The sequence below is a fragment of the Schistocerca gregaria genome, chromosome 2 (assembly GCF_023897955.1).
Source record: "Schistocerca gregaria isolate iqSchGreg1 chromosome 2, iqSchGreg1.2, whole genome shotgun sequence".
Classification (NCBI taxonomy): Eukaryota; Metazoa; Arthropoda; class Insecta; order Orthoptera; family Acrididae; genus Schistocerca; species Schistocerca gregaria.
In genome coordinates this window covers 72,623,812-72,648,135 of record NC_064921.1, presented here as the reverse complement: position 1 = coordinate 72,648,135, position 24,324 = coordinate 72,623,812, and the positions used below count along the sequence as shown (strand labels likewise).

Genomic DNA, 24,324 nt, shown 5'->3' with positions numbered 1-24,324 from the left:
AAATAAATGAACTTGAGGTGCTGTAAGTGCATCTAATCTAGCACAGTGACTAAAATAAATACCACTAGAAATAAACTTGAGGTACCATAGGTGAAGCAAATCTAACACAGGTTGAGATTTCAATCGTTCATGGTTGTATGCCTAGTGCCAGTGTGATCTGCTTATAGTTCACGAAAAAGTTCACTTTTCACCCATGTGGAAATTATGATTTTGGCACAGAATGTATTGATTGGGGGCTGTGTGTAAGTTTATGTTTTGTCTGGTGAAATGCTCATAAATATCACAGTTTTTTGCAATTACATTCCTTGGCTGTTACATTTATTTTAAAGAATATAATACAGAAAGATAGTGAATGAGGAATACCCCCCCCCCCCCCTCTCTCTCTCTCTCTCTCTCTCTCTCTCTCTCTCTCTCTCTCTCTCTCCCCCCCCCCCCCATGTTTTTTTTTTTTTAAGTGCTGATAGCTGCTTTTGAGTTTACCCAGAATGTGACCCTAAATTGAAGGTGAGAATGAAAGTAGGTATGATAAGCTTTCATTATTATTTTCTTACTGCAGGAATATTTTAGTGTATGGTACATCTCATTAAATTCCTTCTGGGTGTAATGCTGCATAAGCTTACAAAATGCCTAAAATACTAAAATAAAACAATGTTTCAACCATGTAGCAGTGACTGAATCATTGGTTTGTTTTAATATCTTATTAAATGATGTGCCAGTACATCACGAAAGATTTTAATAAGATTGATAATGGGTGTGGGAGGCTATGCACTTCCCCCTCCCCCCCCCCCCCCCCCCTGCTATCTGATTTGCATGATATCCTCAAACACAGAAGCAGCTCAGCAACCAAGCAAAGCCATCCTCATTCATTTTAGCACCTGTTAGAACAATGTAGCACAGTGATCGATATTGGCTTTTTTTTAGGTTGATGAGCTGATGAGGTTAGCACCTGATCTTTTCTCTGGTAAAGAAAAAGCAGCTACTACAGCAGCGTCAACAGCACAATCTCCATCAACTCCCACCCCGCCAAGAAGACTTAAGGTGAGAAATGTGAAGAATATCAGCAGGTAATATCATAAAAAAATTCTTTAATATTTGTTTGCTAATGGACATTCGTGTTTTAGGGTCCAAAGTCACGTGAGTCATCACCGTCACTGGAGAGAAAAGAATTTGTCAAAGGTATGTAACATCCAGTTTCCCCATCCTGATTTCTTAACAGAATTGTAGGGTAGCAAATAATTTAGAACTAAACTGTATTGTATGGAACAACAGTGTAATAGCCTGTACTTGAAAGTGGTGAAAGGTCCTAGTTGACACAGCATGAAGAAGAACCATTTTTACCAAAAGAAAATGTCCTATTTATTCCTGCAGAAAACTTTATAGTGTCTCTTGTACAAAAGTTTTGTTTAGCTTATTGAAGACATCAGTTATTGGATGTTGATCATATTAGAATGGATTAGTTTATTGGTTTTTGTTTCTGTAGTAAAAGTTAACACATCATAATTTAAATTTGTGGTCTCTGCAAAATCTACAATCTTTTTTGGTGCATTTTTGGTAAAACTCACACTGAAGCAGTTTGATTTTGTTGCAATTCCTTCACAAACTAGTCAACAACAGATATCTCAAGTCTTCTCTGGGCAGTTTACATGCAACAACAAATAATAAAACATTATTTCTGGTTGAATGAAATAATGTTACTTGAATTTCTTGATGTTTGCAACTTTATCTAACAGTTGTACCTACCATTGCATTTACAAATAACATGTGGAAATATAATTATTTACATACTGTAATTATCCTTAAATTCCTTCAAAAACATCTCCCTCTGCAGAAACTAGTGTGCCTGTAAAATTAATAGTAATTTCAGGTCTCTTATTCAGCACTTATAGTCTCCAATTGGTCTACCTGCAGATTTAGGTGAACTTGGCTTGAACGTAAGTAATTTATTTCGTGTCTTGCTTGTATTGTATTTTGAAAGGAAAAATATATTATTTTACATTATTCACATGAGAATATAGGAGGAATAGCATAATATAGGCCAATTGAAGCATATGTTTGGTTTTAGTTTTGAACAAGAATATACATAGAAGACTTAATTCATTTTGGACAGTTTTCAGCTGCTTTTATCTTTTGGTGCCTTGGTACAAGTCACAGTATTTATATTATAACTGTGTTGCTATTTCACTTGAGATTGAAGAAGAATCACATAATTTGTTGGACAGAAGTTTTAATTACTTAGCTGTACGCTCCACAGAATGCATTTCAAGCATATGACAATTTCTGCACATCAGGTGTACTATTCAGCTGGATAAATAACTTGTGCAGTATCTTAATGTATTACTGGGACATATACCTTAACCAAAGTAAAACTGATGTCCTAGTCATTCTAAATTTATGAGTGTTATAATCATTACATAAGTAAACTAAACTCCACATCAATACAGCAGTAGTAAACCCATTGGAAGATTGACATGGTCTTCACATCTACTTATTTTCAGGCATTATGTTTTTATTTTCATAATTATTCTTCCAGTATTTGAAAGTACTTTCCAAAATAAAAGTATATTCTGTAAATACAATTTGTTTTATATTAATTTAGACTTTTTTGTTTGTTTAGAATCCTCTGTGGATAGGAAAATACAGTTGCAAACAACTATGCAGAAATTAACTGAAGTAACTGAAGAACTGCGAAAACAACAAAAACTCACTGAAGAAGAAAGAGATCGTGACCGTGCTAGAAGAGCTATGGGGATGAGAAGGTGTGTAACTTTACTTGTTCTTAACCTCAATATCCAATACTTTTTATATTCCACTTATCATTCATAGTTTAACATTTCTAATCTTCTTCTTTTTACTATTTTCTTTGCTTGAATGTGTAACAATCACAACTAGTTCTATAGGTCAGTTAACAGTACATTTTTTGTAAATGACAATCATTACAGAGCTGCCTCAACAGAGTCTGATAATCCTCCAGAAGTTCGCATGCGCCCAAAGACAGGGAACAGTAAAGGAATTCAGCAGAAAGGGAGCTTATACAGAAAGAGCCTTTCTCTGGAACAGACATCAGCACAAGAGCAGGTATGTGTAGTTAGTAGGAATTTTGAAAGTTATTAACAAATCAGATACAACTTACTGGAGGCAATAATTTAATTACAAAATTTAATTGCAAATACTGTTATAAAGTCAAGATGTACCAGAAAGTAATAGCATGCATTAGAAGTAACTGTTTTATTTCATGTTATATTACAAAGACTTTTTACTTTCTGTGCATTATTTTTCCATTTTATTAACTTTTGGGAAATTTATTTTGCGATACGTAAATCTTGTTTCTTTTGTGTTGCAAGTTTATTTGTGTATCTGTTGAAGAGGTACCAAGTTAATGTAATTAGGTGCAAATGAAATCAAAGAGTAGTTTGAATAATGTCAAGCCATATCAATATATTAACTGTTTAAATTTTTAAAAAATTTTAAAAGTAATCCTTAGCATTAAATTTGAGATTATATTATCCCCTATTTGCTTTGCAGCAGTCAATCTGGACAGATACAGAGAACGAAGGCAGCCTATCAAGCTTACAGTCTGTAGGATCAGACACATTTTATCCACTTAAGAGAAGAGAAACCAGCATGGACAGGTATGTTAAAAAATATACAATCATCAGGGATCCATTGAGCTAACAAACTGGAATGCACTTAAGGCCACACAGTCCCTTAGCTATATGTTCTATAAATCATGTTCATGATATATTGTAATAATGTGGAATAAGGCAGTTTACAAGCTATTATTTTATATTTTGGTATTTTCTGTTCATTCGCATTTAAGTCTGTGCAACAAAAGAGTGCTAGTTTTGATAATTTCAGTCAATAGGTTATTATTTTGCATTATGTGTACTACCAGTATAGCCTTCAACTCATAAACTCATATGTGAAGCAGGTAGATTTGTTGAGAAGTGTTTTTTTCTGCTCAGTGCAGCATTGTCAGGTATCTCGTATCATAGGTCAAGTGAACCAGATTCTTTGTGCTCATGATTCATCCTGTTTGAAGCCAAAGTTAGTGTTAATGAAGAGTAATGCAAAGATATTTAAATCTACTACTGTAGCTATGGGCATTGTTATTGTTTCCAAATGTGTTAGATCCTTTACAACAAATTTCTTGAAATGTGTGTGCAGAAATGAAGCATACCCTGTGCTGATAATTAGCAAGTTAATGCTATGTGCCATACTGCATCAAGCCCAGATACATGCCTTTTATAGTGCCAGTTATACGACTGATAATGCATTACCCATGAAAAGTAAGTGCTGGTATTTAGGTTTGAGTCCCAGTTTGGCACACATTTTAACTTGCCAAAAAGCTCCAATAATACCATGAAGCAGTGGTTAAAATGATCATCCCTTTAAAAAGATGTATGTAGATCACCACCACATATTATCCTGACTGTTTGCTTTTAAAAGTTTTTCCTAGAAGATGAGTTACTCGGAACTATTTCATAACATACTAGCAGGTTATAATAACAAAAAGTGTTATCCAATTGTATTGTGGTCTCCTGTAGTTGTGATCAAAGAAGCTATAATTTTTTTCCACTTCTCAATGGAAAAATTGGCATTTGCCACCTGCACGGCGATTTTGTGATTTTGGTACAGTCAGACAGCTGATGCTATCTAGCATTGTAGGTGGGAACTTCTAGCACAGTGGCATGTGCATGTTCCTTTAAAGAGAACGTATTATATTTGCTGTTATTCAGGACTGACTCATTCCCAGTGAAAAAGAGGCCCATGCCAATAGTATCTCTGTATCTCATGAGTCGATTCGTCTCATTGGTTGACTTGGTTTCGGAAAGCCAATCAGAAAGCATTTTGTTCATATGTTTCCAAGATGGCGGCAATAGATGTTGCTATTAATGTTACTCACTCACAACAGTAACTTACATGTAAAAAAGAAAAAGAAAAAAAGAAAAGAAAAAAAAATTGTAAAGAAAATGAGTGGAAAGATAATGAAAGGAAGAGGTTAAGAAACAATGGAAAAGAAACTAAATCCCAAAAAAATAAGATTGTGCCCGAGACAGTGTTTCATGGTGCCAGTGATCCATACTGGAAAACTACTGTATGGTTTCTGCAAATACTCAACATTTAATGGGGAACAAAAGGAGGCTGTATTTATTGAGTTTTATTGGTTGAGAGATTATAATATAATAAGCAAAATGCTTATTTACATGGATTAGTGCAGCCTAATAAGTGCAAAAAAGTGTATCCAAAGAAAAGGAAGGTTCCAACAGTAAGCCACAGGAAGGTTTCTTTCAGGTATTTTATTTTTGACACTCCAGTTACTGAGGTTGACATGTGTCAGACTGCATTTTTAGCTGTTCATGCCATTTCTGATAAATGTTTGAGGACTGTCCATAGCAATTAAGGTTGTGGCTCTGAGAATCATGAATCTACAACACTTGTATCTGTAAATACACCTAGACAGATTGGAAGAGGCAAGCATTGTATCATACCTCACACCATTGATAATGAGAGAAAAAATAACATTAGAAATCGCATCATAATGTTTCCAAGGTACACATCACATTATAGTAGAACACAGAATCCGAACAAGTCCTACATAACCTCTGTTCACTTGATTGCTGGAATGTATCATTTGTACTGTAAAGATCTTAAAAATACAGATGAAGTCCCAGTGAAACAATATGTATTTGAAATCATTTTCAACACAGAATAAAATGTTGGTTTTAAATTGCTGTTGAGTGATACGTGCCGTATTTGTGATTCTGCTAAGGCATGTAATAACACCAAATCCATAGACATCAAACTACACCTTGAGAAATTTGAAGCTGCATATAGTGCTCTGAAAAGTGACTGAAATGAGTCAAAACAGGATGGTAGTGATACACTCATTTTGTGCATGGATTTACAACAAGCATTGCCAACACCATGTATCTTGACAGAAACAGTTTTTTTATAAGAGACAACTTTGGACATATAATTTCTGTATTCACCATTATAGTGGTGAGAAGGCAGTGATGTGTGTCTGGTCTGAGGATATTGCATCTAGAGGGGCCGATGAAGTAGCTAGCTGCGTTTTAAAGGCTTTAGACATGATGAAGGAAGAATGTCATCAAAGGCTCATCATTTATTCTGATTTTTGTGTTGGCCACAATAAAAACTATATTATCCTAGGTCTGTGATTGTCTCTCCTAGATAAAAATGTTTTGATGTTATTGAGCACAAATTTCTCCTCCCTGGCACACATTCCTGCCATGTGATAGGGATTTTAGAGTTATTGAGAAGCTGAAAAGGAAGACACAGGCTGTGTACTCTCCAGCAAAATGGGCTGAACTAATAAGAAAGAGCAAGCAAAAGAACCCATTCATTGTGATTGAAATGAAGGAAGACAAATTTGTGTCTTTGTTGTCTATAATGAACAGTCTAGTCAAATGTAATGTTACTCTTGACAAAAATCCTGCAGACATCAGAAACGCTATGGTGTTTAGATTAGTGAGCAGTGAACATCCTGTGTATAGCAAATATTCACACAATCAAACTGAGTAACCTGTGCGAGTTAGTCTACAGAGGTGTCGTGGACGCTTTACAAAGCTTGCATCTACATCTACATGACTACTCTGCAATTCACATTTAAGTGCTTGGCAGAGGGTTCATCGAACCACAATCATACTATCTCTCTACTATTCCACTCCCGAACAGCAAGCGGGAAAAACGAACACCTAAACCTTTCTGTTCGAGCTCTGATTTCTCTTATTTTATTTTGATGATCATTCCTACCTATGTAGGTTGGGCTCAACAAAATATTTTCTCATTTGGAAGAGAAAGTTGGTGACTGAAATTTCATAAAAAGGTCTAGCCGCGACGAAAAACGTCTATGCTGTAATGACTTCCATCCCAACTCGTGTATCATATCTGCCACACTCTCTCCCCTATAACGTGATAATACAAAACGAGCTGCCCTTTTTTGCACCCTTTCGATGTCCTCCGTCAATCCCACCTGGTAAGGATCCCACACCGCGCAGCAATATTCTAACAGAGGACGAACGAGTGTAGTGTAAGCTGTCTCTTTAGTGGACTTGTTGCATCTTCTAAGTGTCCTGCCAATGAAACGCAACCTTTGGCTCGCCTTCCCGACAATATTATCTATGTGGTCCTTCCAACTGAAGTTGTTCGTAATTTTAACACCCAGGTACTTAGTTGAATTGACAGCCTTGAGAATTGTACTATTTATCGAGTAATCGAATTCCAACGGATTTCTTTTGGAACTCATGTGTATCATCTCACACTTTTCGTTATTTAGCATCAACTGCCACCTGACACACCATACAGCAATCTTTTCTAAATCGCTTTGCAACTGATACTGGTCTTCGGATGACCTTACTAGACGGTAAATTACAGCATCATCTGCGAACAGTCTAAGAGAACTGCTCAGATTGTCATCCAGGTCATTTATATAGATCAGGAACAGTAGAGGTCCCAGGACGCTTCCCTGGGGAACACCTGATATCACTTCAGTTTTACTCGATGATTTGCCGTCTATTACTACGAACTGCGACCTTCCTGACAGGAAATCACGAACCCAGTCACACAACTGAGACTATACCCCATAGCTCCGCAGCTTGATTAGAAGTTGCTTGTGAGGAATGGTGTCTAAAGCTTTCCGGAAATCTAGAAATACGGAATCAACTTGAGATCCCCTGTCGATAGCGGCCATTACTTCGTGCGAATAAAGAGCTAGCTGCGTTGCACAAGAGCGATGTTTTCTGAAGCCATGCTGATTACGTGTCAATAGATCGTTCCCTTCGAGGTGATTCATAATGTTTGAATACAGTATATGCTCCAAAACCCTACTGCAAACCGACGTCAATGATATAGGTCTGTAGTTAAATGGATTACTCCTACTACCCTTCTTGAACACTGGTGCGACCTGCGCAATTTTCCAATCTGTAGGTACAGATCTATCGGTGAGCGAGCGGTTGTATATGAGTGCTAAGTAGGGAGCTATAGTATCAGCATAATCTGAAAGGAACCTAATCGGTATACAATCTGGACCTGAAGACTTGCCCGTATCAAGCGATTTGAGTTGCTTCGCAACCCCTAAGGTATCTACTTCTAAGAGACTCTTGCTAGCAGATGTTCGTGTTTCAAATTCTGGAATATTCCATTCGTCTTCCCTGGTGAAGGAATTTCGGAAAACTGCGTTCAATAACTCCGCTTTAGCGGCACAGTCGTCGATAACAGTACCATCAGCACTGCGCAGCGAAGGTATTGACTGCGTCTTGCCGCTTGTGTACTTTACATACGACCAGAATTTCTTCGGATTTTCTACCAAATTTCGAGACAAAGTTTCGTTGTGGAACCTATTAAAGGCATCTCGCATCGAAGTACGTGCCAAATTTCGCGCGTCTGTAAATTTTAGCCCATCTTCGGGATTTCACGTTCTTCTGAACTTCGCATGCTTTTTCCGTTGCCTCTGCAACAGCGTTCGGACCTTTTTTGTGTACCACGGGGGATCCGTTCCATCTCTTACCAATTTATGAGGTATGAATATCTCAATTGCTGTTGCTACTATATCTTTGAATTTGAGCCACATCTCGTCTACATTCGCATAGTCAGTTCAGAAGGAATGGAAATTGTCTTTTAGGAAGGCTTCTAGAGGCACTTTATCCGATTTTTTAAATAAAATTATTTTGCGTTTCCAGAGTGCTGTTTAGTTCCTAAGTATCCAAATGGACGTCAAATTAAGGCAGCAAAGGTCAAGGACCTTCAAAGATTACTGTAATTTGTGCCTCAAATATATTCAAGTTTTTATTAGTCATTGATAAGTGATGATAGTGACGATACACTGGAACAGGAAAACATAGATGAGAAGTTTGACTATTAATGACGTTCTATGTTTACATGTCAAAGATTCCATTTTCTGAACTTTAAATTGTAATAAAGTGGCCTAATATTTACTAGTATTTGCAAAACACCATCTAGTTACTGTATCACAGCAGGAGTTCGCATTACTATACAAAATCATATTTCCTTAATTCCCATTTCCTGACACAACATAGTCTGGTGGCATGTGCCCCTTTTCCACTGGGCCCCTCATATGTTAGGAATATGTCTTCACTTGTGGATTTCACATGAAAAATAACATTGTGTGCATGTGCGTGTGTGTGTGTGTGTGTGTGTGTGTTTTGCTCATGCATTTGTTCACTTCTCTTGGCCACTCAAAAATGCAGCCATTACAGGACACAAATAATCAATCAAATTAACAAAACTGTATCTTTGCAGTCGTCTTTCTGGTGGCTCAACACAAAGTGAAACTCCACATTCCACAGAAAAGAAAAAGAAGAAGAGTTTATTGGGGAAACTAAAGAAACTTACAAAGTCTCGAAGCACCGAAGAGACCAATACTGCATCGGATTATCCTATGTCGGCCAGTGCTCAGGTGAGAAATATGAGGCAGAAATTTTTAATTTAAGACAAAGTCTTTAAAAACATTGATAGCCTTCCTAAAATGTTAACATGTTACACTGGGACGTATAAGAGTAGCAGGCACAACTATAAGGCAAGGATTAACTGTTATTCTAAATGTTGAGCAGCATTAAGAATCAGATTACCTGCAGAAATTATAAAATCATCCATTTAAATATCTTTCTTTATATGATATTTAGTTTCATGTGGGCACGAGTAGCCAATTAAAACAGAGCATTAATTGTCAGCACTGCTGTACTTAAATACTGTAGAAAATTAAAAATAGTGTAAGGGTAGCAAGAAGAAACTCCATTTGTTCAAGATGTTGTAGCACAATATTTTCAGGTCCCTAATTATGAGTTACTCTAAACTGTTAGATTTTGTGTTCAGTTTCTCATCGAAACTTAATCTCAGAGGACAAGTTAGAATTTTATAACTTAGTGAAATTACAAGCATGAGTTAACATGTTTTGTGAAAAACATAATTCATACAAAAACAAAATTTATTTATCAGCATTGCCTCCTATGACCTTTATTTATGTACTCAACAGAATTCCCACTTTTTATTGCCTCAAAAACCCTGAAAAATAACTTTATTCAATCAAAATTTTTTTCATGATAAAGAAACAAAAATGTCACATGAGAGCAAATCTGGTATACATTTATCAACCCACTGTTTTGAATGCATAATGGATTGACATTTTCTCTATAGTCTTGTAAGAATGCTGGAAGACTTTTCAACTGTCCTTCAGCTTGAGAAATCTGCCATATCTCAGTGTCTACATTAGCATATGTGAAAAAGTGGTTCTGAGTGGCATTGCAGAATCTCCTTAAACTTTCCTCACCTGAGTCTCTGTCAGACCTGCAGTCCACACTTTTATTTTAAATGTTTAATCAGTGGATGGAACTTGTCTTTATAATTTTTTATAGAATGAATAAAGTTAGTAGTACCTATCACATAAGAAAGATGCCACAAATCAACTGTACACTGCATCTGTTTGAAACTTTAACAAAATCTTTACAACGTCTTCTTCATCTTCTTTTTTCTGACAAGCTTTATGAAATTTAAAGAAGTAGAGAAAACATTATGTTTTTAAACTTCGATTTGAGACATCTGGGTTCACGAATTTGTATGGCTATTTGAATTTGACAATGCATTGATATCATTTGCCTTTCCCATTCTGTGCTTGTCTGTCATGCCATTGGATAGAATGAGATGGCATGACTCGGATAGGGAAGAAATCTGTCACGATCTTTTCAAAACTATTATTCTAGCATTTGCCTTAATTCATTTAAGGCAACCAAGAAGAAGCTAAATCAAAATGGTTGCTCAGGGTTTTGAAATCCACTCATCTCTCAATTGCAAGTTCAGTCTGTTAACTGCTGTTCCAGCTTCTTCAGTTTTCCTTTATCACATAGCAGCTTTCTCCATTTTAATTCCTTATTGATGCATAATGCAACAAAATACACAGCAACATGTTATGTGGTCCATTTTCTGTGTTTTTATTCGAATGAATTAATTTGCAAATACGAAATTGTACAAAACGACATATTTCGAGTAAGTGTAATAAAAATATGAAACAAAAAGCTAGACATAAAAAGATGAAAATGTAGCAGAATAAAAGTAATATTAGTATGTGTTACATTTGTGAAACATCACTTGTACAAGACCTATTTATAAACTAACCTCTGACTGACTATTAAAAAAAGGAAAAGAATATATGAAACAATTCATATACAATCTGTACTTAAATGTCATTACTTCTCCACATAGTCGCCACCCAAATTCAAACATCTGTCATATTGTGACACTGGCTTTGGTATCCCTTCTTCAAAGAAGTATCCTGCCTAGTGATCCTGCCAGTTGTTGACAAAATGATTGAGGTCATATTCTGTCATTAATTGCCAGGCAGGCCTTCATATTGTGGAGGAGATAAGTCACTTGGCACCAAGTCTCACTAATAGGGAAGATGTTGAAATATCTTCTTGCTGAAGAGTAAGAGTTTTTCCTTCCTTCGATTCACAGTATGGGGTCATGCATCTTCATGAAGGAAAGTGATTCCCTCTGTAATCATTCTGGGCAGTTTGTTTTGGATTGACCTTTGGGTTTCACAAGAGTCCCACAGTAAAGCTATGATGTCACAGTATTCTCAAGTGTTACTATGATGAAATCTGTTCTGTGATGCCAAAAAACTGTAACCTTCATTTTGTAGTTTGACAGTGTGTGTCTTAATTTTTTGGGCTTATTGGGAGAATAACTATGAATCTACTGTTTGGGCTAGTTCATGTACTGAACTCACATCTCAACCTCCCGTCATGGTAGCACTGAAGTGCAGAAGGAATATCAAGGCCAAACTTACTGTCTCAGTTTAGTGAACATATGTTAGACATTTTGGTACCCATCATGCTTAAAACTTATGGTAACCAAATCTCTCTGTGACACTGTTGGTAAAGTTGCCCTTGGAATCTGGGCCACATCTTCAGAAAGTTCAGAAACTGTAAACCAGTGACTCACATGCACAAATTCATTAGTCACATCTGAATGTCTTCCTCAACCACTTTCATCATGCACATCTGTGTGTCCTGCCTTGAATTTTAAGCACCAGTTACTCACAGCACTGTCACAATAACTTCATCCCCATACACAGGACACAATTGACGCTGAATTTCAGTGGGGATGACTACTGCTTTCAGGAAGTGAATTACAGAATGCACCTCGCAGCTCCCATGAAACACAACAACACTGGGCATTTTGTTTTATACTAGACTCTGTCTTATAATTGTCTATATCCTCTTTGTTTTCTATAATAAAGGAAACATTTCAAAATAAGAAAGCAGGCAGCTGGGGAATACAGGGTGAACAGTAATAAAACTGACAAACTGCAGTGACAGAGTGAGCAGTAATAAAACAGACAAACTGCAGGGACAGAGACCTGATTGGAAATGGAGGAAAAAAGGTCCTATGAACATGTGTCCGCATAGTCATGGCAGATGGCACTGACAAATGACAGTTCGTCTGACCATGTGCCATGTGTTCCTGATGTGCCTCAGGCTATGATTGACATAGCATACTGAAAGCAGCAGAATGATCAGGTATTCATATTGGGAAGAAGCCAAAATGCTGTTTGTGTGCAGCCAACCAAATGGAAATGGTTGAACGGCAGTGTGGCAATACCAAAACAAGTACCCTCAAAGACACCAACCACATCACACAACACTTCAAGCCTTTTTGGCAGGCAGACAAACATGCAGGGAGGCAGTGGAATGTGCATATACCGGATTTAGAGGACAAGTGTAATTATGTGTATCCAGCATGACAGTTGCTGCTATCGCTATCAGCTGCAACGAGTGCAAGTATTATCAGCAGCAGATTTCCCTCTACATTAAGGATTTTGTCAATGGTTTTTGCACCAGACCATTACAATTATGGGCTTTCTGGCATCAGTCCTCTTTACTGACAAAGTGATCTTTACCAGAACTGGCCTCGTCAGTCCAAACAATTATTTGTGGGTCACAGAAAATTTTTGGGGAATGATAGAGGCATTAATGTATGGGCAGGATTCTTGGCAGCCTCATACTTGGACCGCTTATTATTGCACAGTGTCTCAACAAAGGAACATACCTGGACTTCCTCCAGAATACTCTGCCTCAGCTGCTTGAGAACAGGCCTTTGGCAATATGACAGGTTATGTGGTTTCCGCATGATGGAGCACCATGCTACGTCCACATTTACAGTTTGCTGGCACCTCAACATGTTCCTTGGACATTGGACAGAACATAGATACCCTGTAGCATGACCTGCTAGATCACTGGACTTGGACCCCATGGATCTTTACCTCTGGGACATCTGAAAAGCATTGGGTATGCCGAACCAGTTCTAATGTGCAGACCCTTCAGCAGTGTGTTTATGATTCTTGTGATGCTATTTGGAGAGAGGCCATAAGATGTAAAAGAGTGTGGCAATCCTTGATGTGACAATGAATGTGTGCATTGCATCCCATGGAGGACACTTTGAACAACTGTTGTGACGTGGGCACAATGCAGCTCTGTACTGTGTTCCAGGATGATTTGTTATCATTGCATATGCTCTGTCCATTTCTGGACACATATTCAGAGGACCTTTTTTCCTCCATTTCCAGTCAGGAATCGATCCCTGCAGTTTGTCGGTTTTATTAATGTTCACCGTGTATAACTATTCTTTGAATACATGTTTGATTGTTGTTGATGGTGGTAATTGATTAACAATATTTAGAAGCTTTCTTTTCATTGTAATTTTTTTATGACAACACTCACAAATAATATTATATAAACTGACTTAAGTTTCATGGACTGTGATAAACTATTTTCACTGTACTGTATTTATGTCGTTAGATGAGTGAATATTCTGTATTCATAGCTGGGACTGCTTATTTTATTTAGTTAATGCTTACTTGAAATTCCAGTAGTGCCTGCTGTTAGTTTACACCCAGCAAATGTTGTTTCCTGTACTCATTGTATTTAACTGCTTTCAATTAATATGAATTTGATGTGAAGTTCAGATAGGATAATCTGGTATGAATCACTGAGTTGAAGTGACTTCAAACAGAAAATCTGTGTCAGCTATAGATGATGAAGGAGATGGTTTCATGAGATTTATTAGAAAGTCATGTTTAAATAGAAGGATGAGAAAAGATACCAATACCAAGCCTGGTGGGGCTCCACAGTAGTTATGGTTGTCACCAAGTGAGTTTTTTTCAGTACATCACAAATGGATATTATGTGGTAACTGTTGCTAGACTACACAATAACTAGATGTTTATTATGCTCCAAATGCTTATACTAAAACTAACATTTTGCCTGAGAAACATAATGATGACTTGTTGTATCTATAAAACAATATTCGTTTTCGCACATAGATTCAACTGTAGAAATGCAGTTTCAGTACTTTGTATAGGTGTTTAGCTTAAGACCACTATAAAGTTTTAATGTTAATAATCTCAATGCTATGGTAATAATTAATTCCATTTATAATAAAAATAACTAAAAGGACAGAACCTTAAAGCAACACCTATCATAGAATGTACAGGGAAATGCTGTAACTCTGACGCAGTAACAGGATATTTGGCAAATTACAAAATATATTAACTGAATCTAAATTACAAGCATTGTTCTGTAGTGTTTGGCCACTTAGTTATCTCAATATACTTATGACAGAAGTAAAATTATCAGTCTCCTTTCTATTCCAAGTTACTAAGAATTGTTTCCTGTATTCAAAACATACTACAAGCAGAATTCTTTTTGATTTTTATAGAAAAGAAACAAAATTGTAATTTATAGCAAAGTACACCACTGTTAACAGTTAGTAGAAAATGTAAACTGTAAATGTTGCTAGAAAGTAGTACAACTCCTTTGTGCTGTGTAACAGAATTCCCACACTAAATTAATAATGCGCATTTGCTTTCAATACACAGTGTAATTACTACCAGTGGAAGGTACCATAAAATAAATTTCATGACCCTAATACAAATAGTGTTCAGAAATATAAGTTGAGCTCTCACTCTCTAGTTAGTGTACAATAACATTTTTAACACAGTAAAAAACATTTACTGATATAATCTTGTAGGCCTTCCCAATTAAATAACTTGTGACACCTCACGTGGCTAAGCAGCCACATATTCAATTTAAGTTCACTCTATATTGTCCAACTGGCCATAATCTTAACGTGAGATGCTGCTATTGCTGAGCTTCATTGAATTGATGCTGTGGCGACACTGGCTCACCTTTATATGCAAACATAGTGAATGTACCAAATGCTGTGAGTGCTGCTCCACAGAAAAGAAAACAAGCACCATCACCTGTGTTGGAGGCAAACAAAAATGAGGTTTCACTAATGTAGCTAATTGTTTATTGTAAAATTTTAAGTGCCTTCACCTCAGCATTACATTTACAGTGTAATTGGATACTGATAGAAAGCTCCCATTTTTGGGCATTCTTGTCTATAAATGGAATAACAACACCGTGGGTTATAGTATTTACTGCAAAACTATGTGTACTGACTGGTATCTGCATACTTTAACTGTCATCCATCATATTAATGCACTTGAGTCCTTAATATGCTGGTCCAAAGAACATATATCATATCTAATGTGCAAAAGTTAGCAACAAGAAACTGAACACCTAAAGTGTCTATTTAAAAAGAAAAGATTCCCCGAGAAGCAGATTTGTCATTTACTAGAATTCAGACTTGCATTGGAAGTACAGTACAATGAATCTTCATTGCACTCCTTCTATACACTGGAATGGTATCAGTAAAGCTAATGAGAATTTTAAAAGTTTATCAAGACTATGTTTTGTTCACCAAATTATTGCCCTTTCGAGTTTTGTTAGTGATGATCTGAGTCTAAGGGAGCATGGTGTTTATAAGGTTGCATGCCACTATGGTAAAGCATATTTTGTACTGTTGAAGACAGGTGTGTGGAACATCACCAATACACAAGATTACAACACCCCTAAAAATCCACAGAGCAGTGCATTGCTTAGGTAAGGAACACACAGTCATATATAAAAGACATAAGAGCTTGCTCCTGGTTCTTATTACCAAGATTGTGTTCTGAAGGAATCCATTGAAATTAAGTTGGCTGATAACCGTATTAATAGAGACAGAGGCTTTCCTCCGAGCATGTCATGGAACCCTGTGCTCATGTGCTTTAGCCCACAATGTTCAATGATGAAATCACCTGAAGATTTTTACAATTGTTTATGGCAGCACTATCTCATTTGTGTTCGTCTTTGCCAGTGGTTCCACTGTTTGTATCGTTTGCAGTGGGGGCAGCATTCACGGCACTTGGAGCAGTATTCTCTTCTGACCTATATGGGGGTGATGACTCCACTGTGGTATAAGTTCTATGAAACTCAGCAACAGCAATGTCTAACCTGAAGATGATGGCTAGTTGGACCATCAAAATATTGTGTGAACATGACATGGAGATCCAGCTGCATACCCTAGAAGGGTATCAGTAAGCGAAATAGTTGTGTGTTCACAACTAGTCTAGTGTGAAAGACAATATTAAAGAATTGAGGAGAAGTTAGTAAGGTACCAGTAAATAAAAGCAGTTATGATAAACACTCCTGTACATTACTTCAACTTTTAGCAAATATTGGCAGAACAAGCTTAAGTTATTTCCACCATAGTAAAAATGATAGAAAGAAGTAAATTTAAAAAAAAATATTTTTTACAGGGTTCTGATTTTGGCGGATCTGGTTCTGATATTAGTACAGGAGGGCAAGAAGATCGGGGAAGCAAAAAGGATATGAGAGATCGGCTCACTGGCATGTTCAAGAAGTCAGGATCAAGGAGTAATAGGTTAGTGTGAAAAACACTACAGACTTTACACTTTTTTACCCAGTACATCCATGTTAACATCCTAACTATTACTTTGTTTCAATTTGCACTTATCACAATATTTAGTTTCTTTTATTCTGTCAAAAATGAACTGATTTTAATGAGAGTAATGCAACCACATTATATTTGTAAGAGAATCAATGGAATATTTATCTGACTTCACAAGCAGCTGAGTGCAAGCTCATAGCTGAGTTATACGACAGTAAAATAAAGTATTTCCCTTTTATATTTTTTTATTGATTCCTGGTCTTAATAGAACTGATGTCTTTCAAAACCCTTGAAGTCTTCTTTAAACACAATTTATGTTGTATAACTGCTCTTTATGTGCTGACTTTTGCATTATGCTTTGTTATGTTCCTTCAAATTGTACATAGCAGCAAAAAATATTTCATACTTTTTCCCTTCATTTATGAGCAGCTTGGAACGAAGTACCAGAGGTATCAAGGATCAGAGTCCAGCACTTTCCGATCGCTCTGAATCAGTTGCAAAGAAAAGTGGTACCTTGCCACGCCCTTCTCCATCTGTAAGTACTAGAACTCAAATTCCAGGGAAAACATAATGTAATTATGTTGCATATGCCAAATACTTTTTCATAGCCTGTTGTGGCACTAGTATCTTAATACTATAAATAGGTATGAAGACACATATACTTTATTTTATGGTAATGTTTATTTTTCAGAGAAGTGATGTTGGCCCCACATCAAGTATGGCAAGACCTCTGTCACCTGGAGTCAAGAGACCTACTACTCCAACCATTCCATCAAATACTACAAAACTACATAGACCTAAATAGTACTGTTGGATGGAAAGCAAGAAACAGCAAACAAAGCAGTGCCTGAAAACTTTCAGGGAACATTATAGTGTAAAATGTGTGGCAATACAGCTGTTAATTAAGCTGTTTAAAACTAGTTTCCATCTTGCCAAGGAAAAAAAAAACATCAAGTTTCACCTGACAAGGGAGACAGTAAGGGTAGCTGGGCATTTCAAGTCATGCTACAAGCACTTTGATTGCTGGTGTAACATTTTCTCCATCACAACATACAGAATTATGCCATAAATACAACAATACGAAAAAACCCACATTGTGTCTGGATGGAACCCAGCACAATGATACTAGACTTCAGTGCACAAGAATTCATTTTCAAGCAGCTTTGCCACTTCATGAAAGTGGCATAAGCAGTAAACAACTTTGGAACTTTGGTCATGTTTTACAAGGTTCTGGTTTTGAGATACTGCTGACAGGGCCAGTAACTTTGTTCTTTCAGAGTCAGGGAAATATTCAAAATAAAAATTTCACTGTAAAATTTCAGATGGATATTATAACAAGTAAATGGGTGACACGGGTCCAGAGGGGCAAAGAAAGCCACATGGGATACCTTAACATACATCTTTTCCCCAAAATGACACTAAGTGTGTTGTGATGCATTGAATTCTCTTGTACAAGAGCCCCATATTTTACCTCGTTGCCATTCCGTATTTAGTAGAATATTAATTTCCATTTTCCTTCACGTTAATTCTTCATTCCAGATATTAATTTGAGGTACTGAAATTATTTCAAAGTTTCATATGCAAAACACAATACTTGTTTGGAGTTTTTTTTTAAAGCATGACACTTAACAATAAAGATTAAGTATTAGCATTAAACAGGTATTCAGGACATTAGTACTAGAAATAAATTGGTTGGTATTATACATTACTTCAAATTACAAAGATCGGTAAGTGATCTTTTGTCATTCCTGACATGTTATCAAGAGTAAAAATCATAAGAAAAATGTTGAGCAGGCTATATAAAAATGGTGTGATTAAATAATAAACATGGAGTTTACTGTTTTGGAAACAGAGAATAGTAAGACAACATGATTTGTCATGCAACTGGTGCAAGAAACATAGTGCAACAAATGTACATGATCATTGTTTAAAGCAAGATAGTAATGTAATAGAAAACTATAAAAACATGGTGTAGCTTACACTTGTTGTTCTTGTGTAATATGCATGAAACATTGGGGGCTAGTTTTCTAGCTGTTCTCTCTAAATGTTGTTGGTTTCCAGTGCATATTCATACATTGTTAACCATTGTGATCCAATATCTGCTCAAGTAAATTAAATAGAGAACTTGCCTTACCTATGTGTTGCAATATGCAATTGTGACAATACCCGTTTGGGGACAGAGTTAAATAACTACAAGTAAATTTCTTACTGGAGAATGTCTAATTTGTATTAATATTCTCCATGGCATGTTTTAAACATTCATCTTATATAAGATGTGTGAGATTGATGTACAAATTTGTAAGAGTGATGATATTTCTGAAGCAAATGTGAGTAAATAGAGAATTTGTAAGTTTTTGTATAAATATGCATTTTTTGTGTACTGTGATAGTAATCTTTACCACTTTCCCCCTCCCTAAGTACCAGAAGTTACTGAGTGACTACTACATATTTCATTCAACATGCCTCTACTACAGAAGGCATGTCCTCACTTCAAATTTTGTTGTATGTAGCATTTGTTCTGTAGACAGTACAATCAATCCATCACCCATATTGAAAGGAACATTGTAAGTTTAGCTTAGCAAGCAGCAAATAGTGATCACACAACCTTTGGCCATCTGCTACATCTTACATAAATACATTTCTCACAGAACTTTAATGCTGCTCCTTTTAAACTTGTTAAGTACTTGTCCTCATTCATTTAGATGAGTGCTGGTTGCTTCAAAAATAACTGTGAATATTTTAATTAAAAAACACATAATACATATACTATTTGACCAAAAGCATCTGGACATCTATTAGTGGACACTGATATGTGGTGTGCGCACCCTTGAACTCTGGTGGTGACACTTTCAACAAGGTGTTTGAATGTCTGTGCAGGAACAGCAACCCATTTTTCCTCAGTAGCTGCAATCAGAGAAGGTAGTGACATTGGACACAGGTCTGGAGCAAAGTCAACATTTTGACTTGTCATAAAGGTGTTCCATTGGGTTTAGATCAGGTTTCAGGGCAGGCCTGTCCATCTCAGGAATCATTTCTGAAATGTATGGGCCTGCCCTAGTCCCGACCTCAGTGCTAATGTGAAAAACCATTGCTTCAAAGATGCTGCTGTAAGATATGGTGCACCATAAAGTTGATCAAATAATCATCTCCAAACTGTTCTTCTACTGTATGTATACAAAATGCTGTAAAAATGTTTGCATATTCTTCCACATTAAGCATTTTCTGAGGCACAATAAGGGGACCAGACTGTAACCATGAAAAACAACTCCATACCATAACACCTGTTCCTCCATACTTCACTGTTGGCGCTGCACATGTTGGCAAATAACCATCTCCAGGCATTCGCGAAAGCCAAACCCTTCCATTGGATTGGCACGTGGTATAGAATGATTCATTACTCCAAATCACTAGTTTCCAGCCTTCCATTGCCCAGCGTCATTGGTCTTTACACCAACCTGAAAATGTTATTTAGCATGGACTACAGAAATGTGTGGCTTATGATGAGCTTCTTGTCCTTTGTACCCCATACTTTTTAACTCCCTACGCACAGCAACTGTGGTAGCTGGAATGTTGGACCTTGGACTTTGGAACTCATGAGTGATTCCTTCTGCTGATTTCATGCATTTTTTACAACCATCCTCTGCAATGCTCAACAGTCCCTTTCTGTCAGTACAAGAGGTGTGCCTGGTCTTGATTTACTTGTGGTTGTTCCTTCAGATTTCTACTTCACAGGCACCATGTCACTGACTACGTGGCCTCTCCCACTTTAGGTTTCTAGTTCTCCCTTGGGCGTGTGTGTGTGTGTGTGTGTGTGTGTGTGTGTGTGTGTGTGTGTTTTGTTTGTAGCATAAGTTAGTTTAAGTAGTGTGTAAGTCTAGGAACCAATGACGTCAGCAGTTTGGTCCCTTGGAAATTCACACACATTTGAGCATTCTACTTCACAGTCACATAACAGACAGTTGACTTGGACAGCTTCAGAAGCTTTGAAATGTCATTGATGTACACTGATAAGCCAAAACATTATGACTACTGCCCACCCTGCAGCTGAATGCCTCTTCGTGGTGCTGCCAGATACATGATGCTATAAGCAAAGAATGTAAATGGAAGAGAGATGAATGGGCAGTCATTATAGCAAAGATATGGGCCACAAATCCACTGATGTAAGTGGTTTTGACAAAGGGCACATTGTTGTGGCACTGCAGCTGGAAACTAGAATCTTTGAAATGGCAGAGTCGGTTGCCTGCTGGTGTGCTGTCATGAGCAACTATGGAAAGTGGTTGAAAGATGGTGAAATAACGTGTAGGCCATATGATACTGGATGACCACCTCTCATTACAAAAGGTAGAGATCAGAAGACTCTTCACTGTGTAATCCAGGATAGGCAGTGATCTGTGGCAGATCTGATGACAGAGTACAATGCTGGTGCAGGCACAGTTGTTTTGGAGCACACTATTCAAAGGCCATTGTTGAACATGGAGTTCCACATCACATGACTCCTATGGTTCCTGTGTTGACTTGTTGACTCAATGACATTGTCAGTTATGATAGCAGTGGGCACAGCATCACTGAGTCTTCTCCGTGGATCAGTAGAAATGTGTTGACTGTCGAATGAATCGTATTTCTTGTGACCAAACAGCTGCACGAAACATGTGCTGCGTTATACATGCAGGCCGGTGAGTACAGAATTATGCTATGGGGTGCATTTACTTGGTATTGCATGGGATCTGCAGTGGTAATTGAAGGCATCATGTCAGCAGTGAACTACATGAACATTATTATGGACCACTTACATTTCTTCATGCCTTAAGTCTCCCCCTGTGGTGATGACATCTTCCAGCAGGATAACTGTCTGTGTTGTAAGGTCAGAATCGTGCTGCAGTGGTTTCAGGGGCATTCTAGTGAACTCACATAGATATCTTGGTCAGCAAATGTGCCTAATGTGCACCCACTGGAACACATATTGGGTGCCAGTGCATACCTGTAAACCACCATCCTATAATTTGTGGGATTTCTTGACCTGTATGTAGACATCTGGTGCCACATACTTCTGGAATCCTGTCAAGGACTTGTAGAATCCATACAAAGTAGAAACTGTGTTGTACTGCGTTTGAAAAGTGAAACAATATGCTACACTACTGGCCATTAAAATTGCTACACCATGAAGATGACGTGCTACAGATGCGAAATTTAACTGACAGGAAGAGGATGCTGTTATATGCAAATGATTAGCTTTTCCGAGCATTCACAAAAGGTTGGCGCCAGTGGCTACACCTACTACATGCTGACACGAAGAAAATTTCCAACCGATTTGTCACACACAAACAGCAGTTGACCGGCATTGCCTCATGAAACATTGTTGTGATGCCTCGTGTAACGAGGAGAAATGTGTACCATCACATTTCCGACTTTGATAAAGGTCAGATTGTAGCCTATCATGATTGCGTTTTATCGTATCGTGACATAGCTGCTCCCGTTGGTCGAGATCCAATGACTGTTAGCAGAATATGGAATCGGTGGGTTCAAGAGGGTAATATGGAACGCAGTGCTGGATCCCAATGGCTTTGTATCACTAGAAGTCGAGATGACAAGCATCTTATCCACATGGCTGTAACGGATCATGCAGCCACGTCTCGATCCCTGAGTCAACAGATGAGGACATTTGCAAGACAACAACCATCTGCACAAACAGTTCGACGACATTTGCAACAGCATGCACTATCAGCTCGGAGACCATGGCTGCAGTTACCCTTGGCGCTGCATCACAAACAGGTGCGCCTGCGATGGTGTACTCAATGACGAACCTGGGTGCACTAATGGCAAAATGTCATTTTTTCGGATGAATCCAGGTTCTGTTTATAGCATCATGATGGTGGCATCCGTGTTTGGGGACATCGCGGTGAACGCACATTGGAAGTGTGAATTCGTCATCACCATAATGACGTATCACCCGGCATGATGTTATGGGGTGCCATTGGTTACATGTCTGTCACTTCTTGTTCACATTGATGGCACTTTGAACATTGGACGTAACATTTCAGCTGGATAATGAACGACCGCATGTTGCAGGTCCTGTACGGGCCTTTCTGGATACAGAAAATGTTCGACTGCTGCCCTGGCCAGCACATTCTCCAGATCTCTCACCAATTGAAAACGTCTGAAAAGAGGTAGCCGAGCAACTGGCTGGTCACAATATGCCAATCACTGTGGTATCATGTTGAAGCTGCATGGGCAGCTGTACCTTTACACGCCATCCAAGCTCTGTTTGACTAAATGCCCAGGCGTATCAAGGCCATTATTACGGCCAGAGGTTGTTGTTCTAGGTACTGATTTCTCAGGATCTATGCACCCAAATTCCATGAAAATGTATTCACATGTCAATTCTAGTATAATATATTTGTCCAATAAATACCCATTTACCATCTACATTTCTTCTCAGTGTAGCAATTTTATTGGCCAGTAGTGTATTAAACATGTGGTCATAATGTTCTGGCTCATTGGTGTATCCTTTACTCAAGCTAGTCCACATTCAAAGTCATGAGTTCTCCTGACTGACCAATTTTGCTGTTGCTGCTTCTTTACTGACAACACAGTACTCGCCACCTCCTTTTATGCTCATGTGACACCTAGTGGTCAATTCCACATTACATAGGGGTGTCCACATACTTTTGATCAGATAGTGTATAGTGGTTGCATGAGTAGCGTTTGCTGAATATGTGGTACAAGAAGTTAATGTTGCTATCGATAAGATAGACAGTATGATGAGTAAAGCTTGCCTGAAAGTCAGGATAAGAATGGGAAAATCTGTAAGATCAGTAACATAAACAAAATGCTCTTTTGAAGAAAATAATGTTTGTTGGCATCCAGCTGTGAATGCAAAATATGATTTGAGTAATAAAACTAAAAATATCAATAAATTTGTAATTTAACAATTAAGCAATCTGAGTGGAAAAACAATTTTAGGCTATGTTTTACTGGTTCTGTTTAAAAAGCAGCTCATGCACAAGACACTGGACACATCAGTTTATAAGTATATAGGCGAAAATGATTTCTATACTAATGTATTTAAGATTACAATAATACACCAGATACATTAAGTATTCACATAGTACACATAAAAAATTTAAATATCCTACAATGTTGTATAATAATGATGCTGTAAATGTAACTTTAATGATTTTTCAGAAGTTGTGACTTCAGTAATTCCTTTTATGTTTGCGGAAGCTTATTATCAAGTTTAACTACCTAAAGGTTTCCGCAGTTTTGAAAATGCTGATAGCTGCTTTAGAGTGATGCCATATTTTGAACAAAAATGAAAATAAGCATGGTGTATATTCATTACTGTTTCCTCACTACAGTAGGATTTTATTGAGCAAAGAAAGTAGTGTGTCTTTCTCAGATTTGCACTGAGGTATTCAATATGTTTACACTGAGGTATTCAATATGTTTATTCCATTTACATTGCTTTGCAGGTTAAGAATTTGGTTTCCGTACTGC

General features: G+C 37.4%; 1 protein-coding gene across 9 annotated transcripts in view; it reads left to right on the top strand.

Moving 5' to 3' along the window:
* LOC126336343 (trichohyalin) overlaps positions 1–19,193 on the top strand; it is a 415,368-nt gene extending 396,175 nt beyond the window's left edge. For all 9 annotated transcript variants that reach the window (XM_049999914.1, XM_049999913.1, XM_049999908.1 and 6 more), the window contains 9 exons: positions 922–1,038; positions 1,122–1,176; positions 2,615–2,756; positions 2,940–3,075; positions 3,523–3,629; positions 9,280–9,436; positions 16,679–16,803; positions 17,260–17,365; positions 17,522–19,193. In XM_049999914.1, coding sequence (XP_049855871.1) covers positions 922–1,038; positions 1,122–1,176; positions 2,615–2,756; positions 2,940–3,075; positions 3,523–3,629; positions 9,280–9,436; positions 16,679–16,803; positions 17,260–17,365; positions 17,522–17,635 — 1,059 coding nt within the window. In that variant the 3' untranslated portion in view covers positions 17,636–19,193. The remainder of the gene's footprint in view (positions 1–921; positions 1,039–1,121; positions 1,177–2,614; positions 2,757–2,939; positions 3,076–3,522; positions 3,630–9,279; positions 9,437–16,678; positions 16,804–17,259; positions 17,366–17,521) is intronic.
* Positions 19,194–24,324: the final 5,131 nt, after the last annotated feature.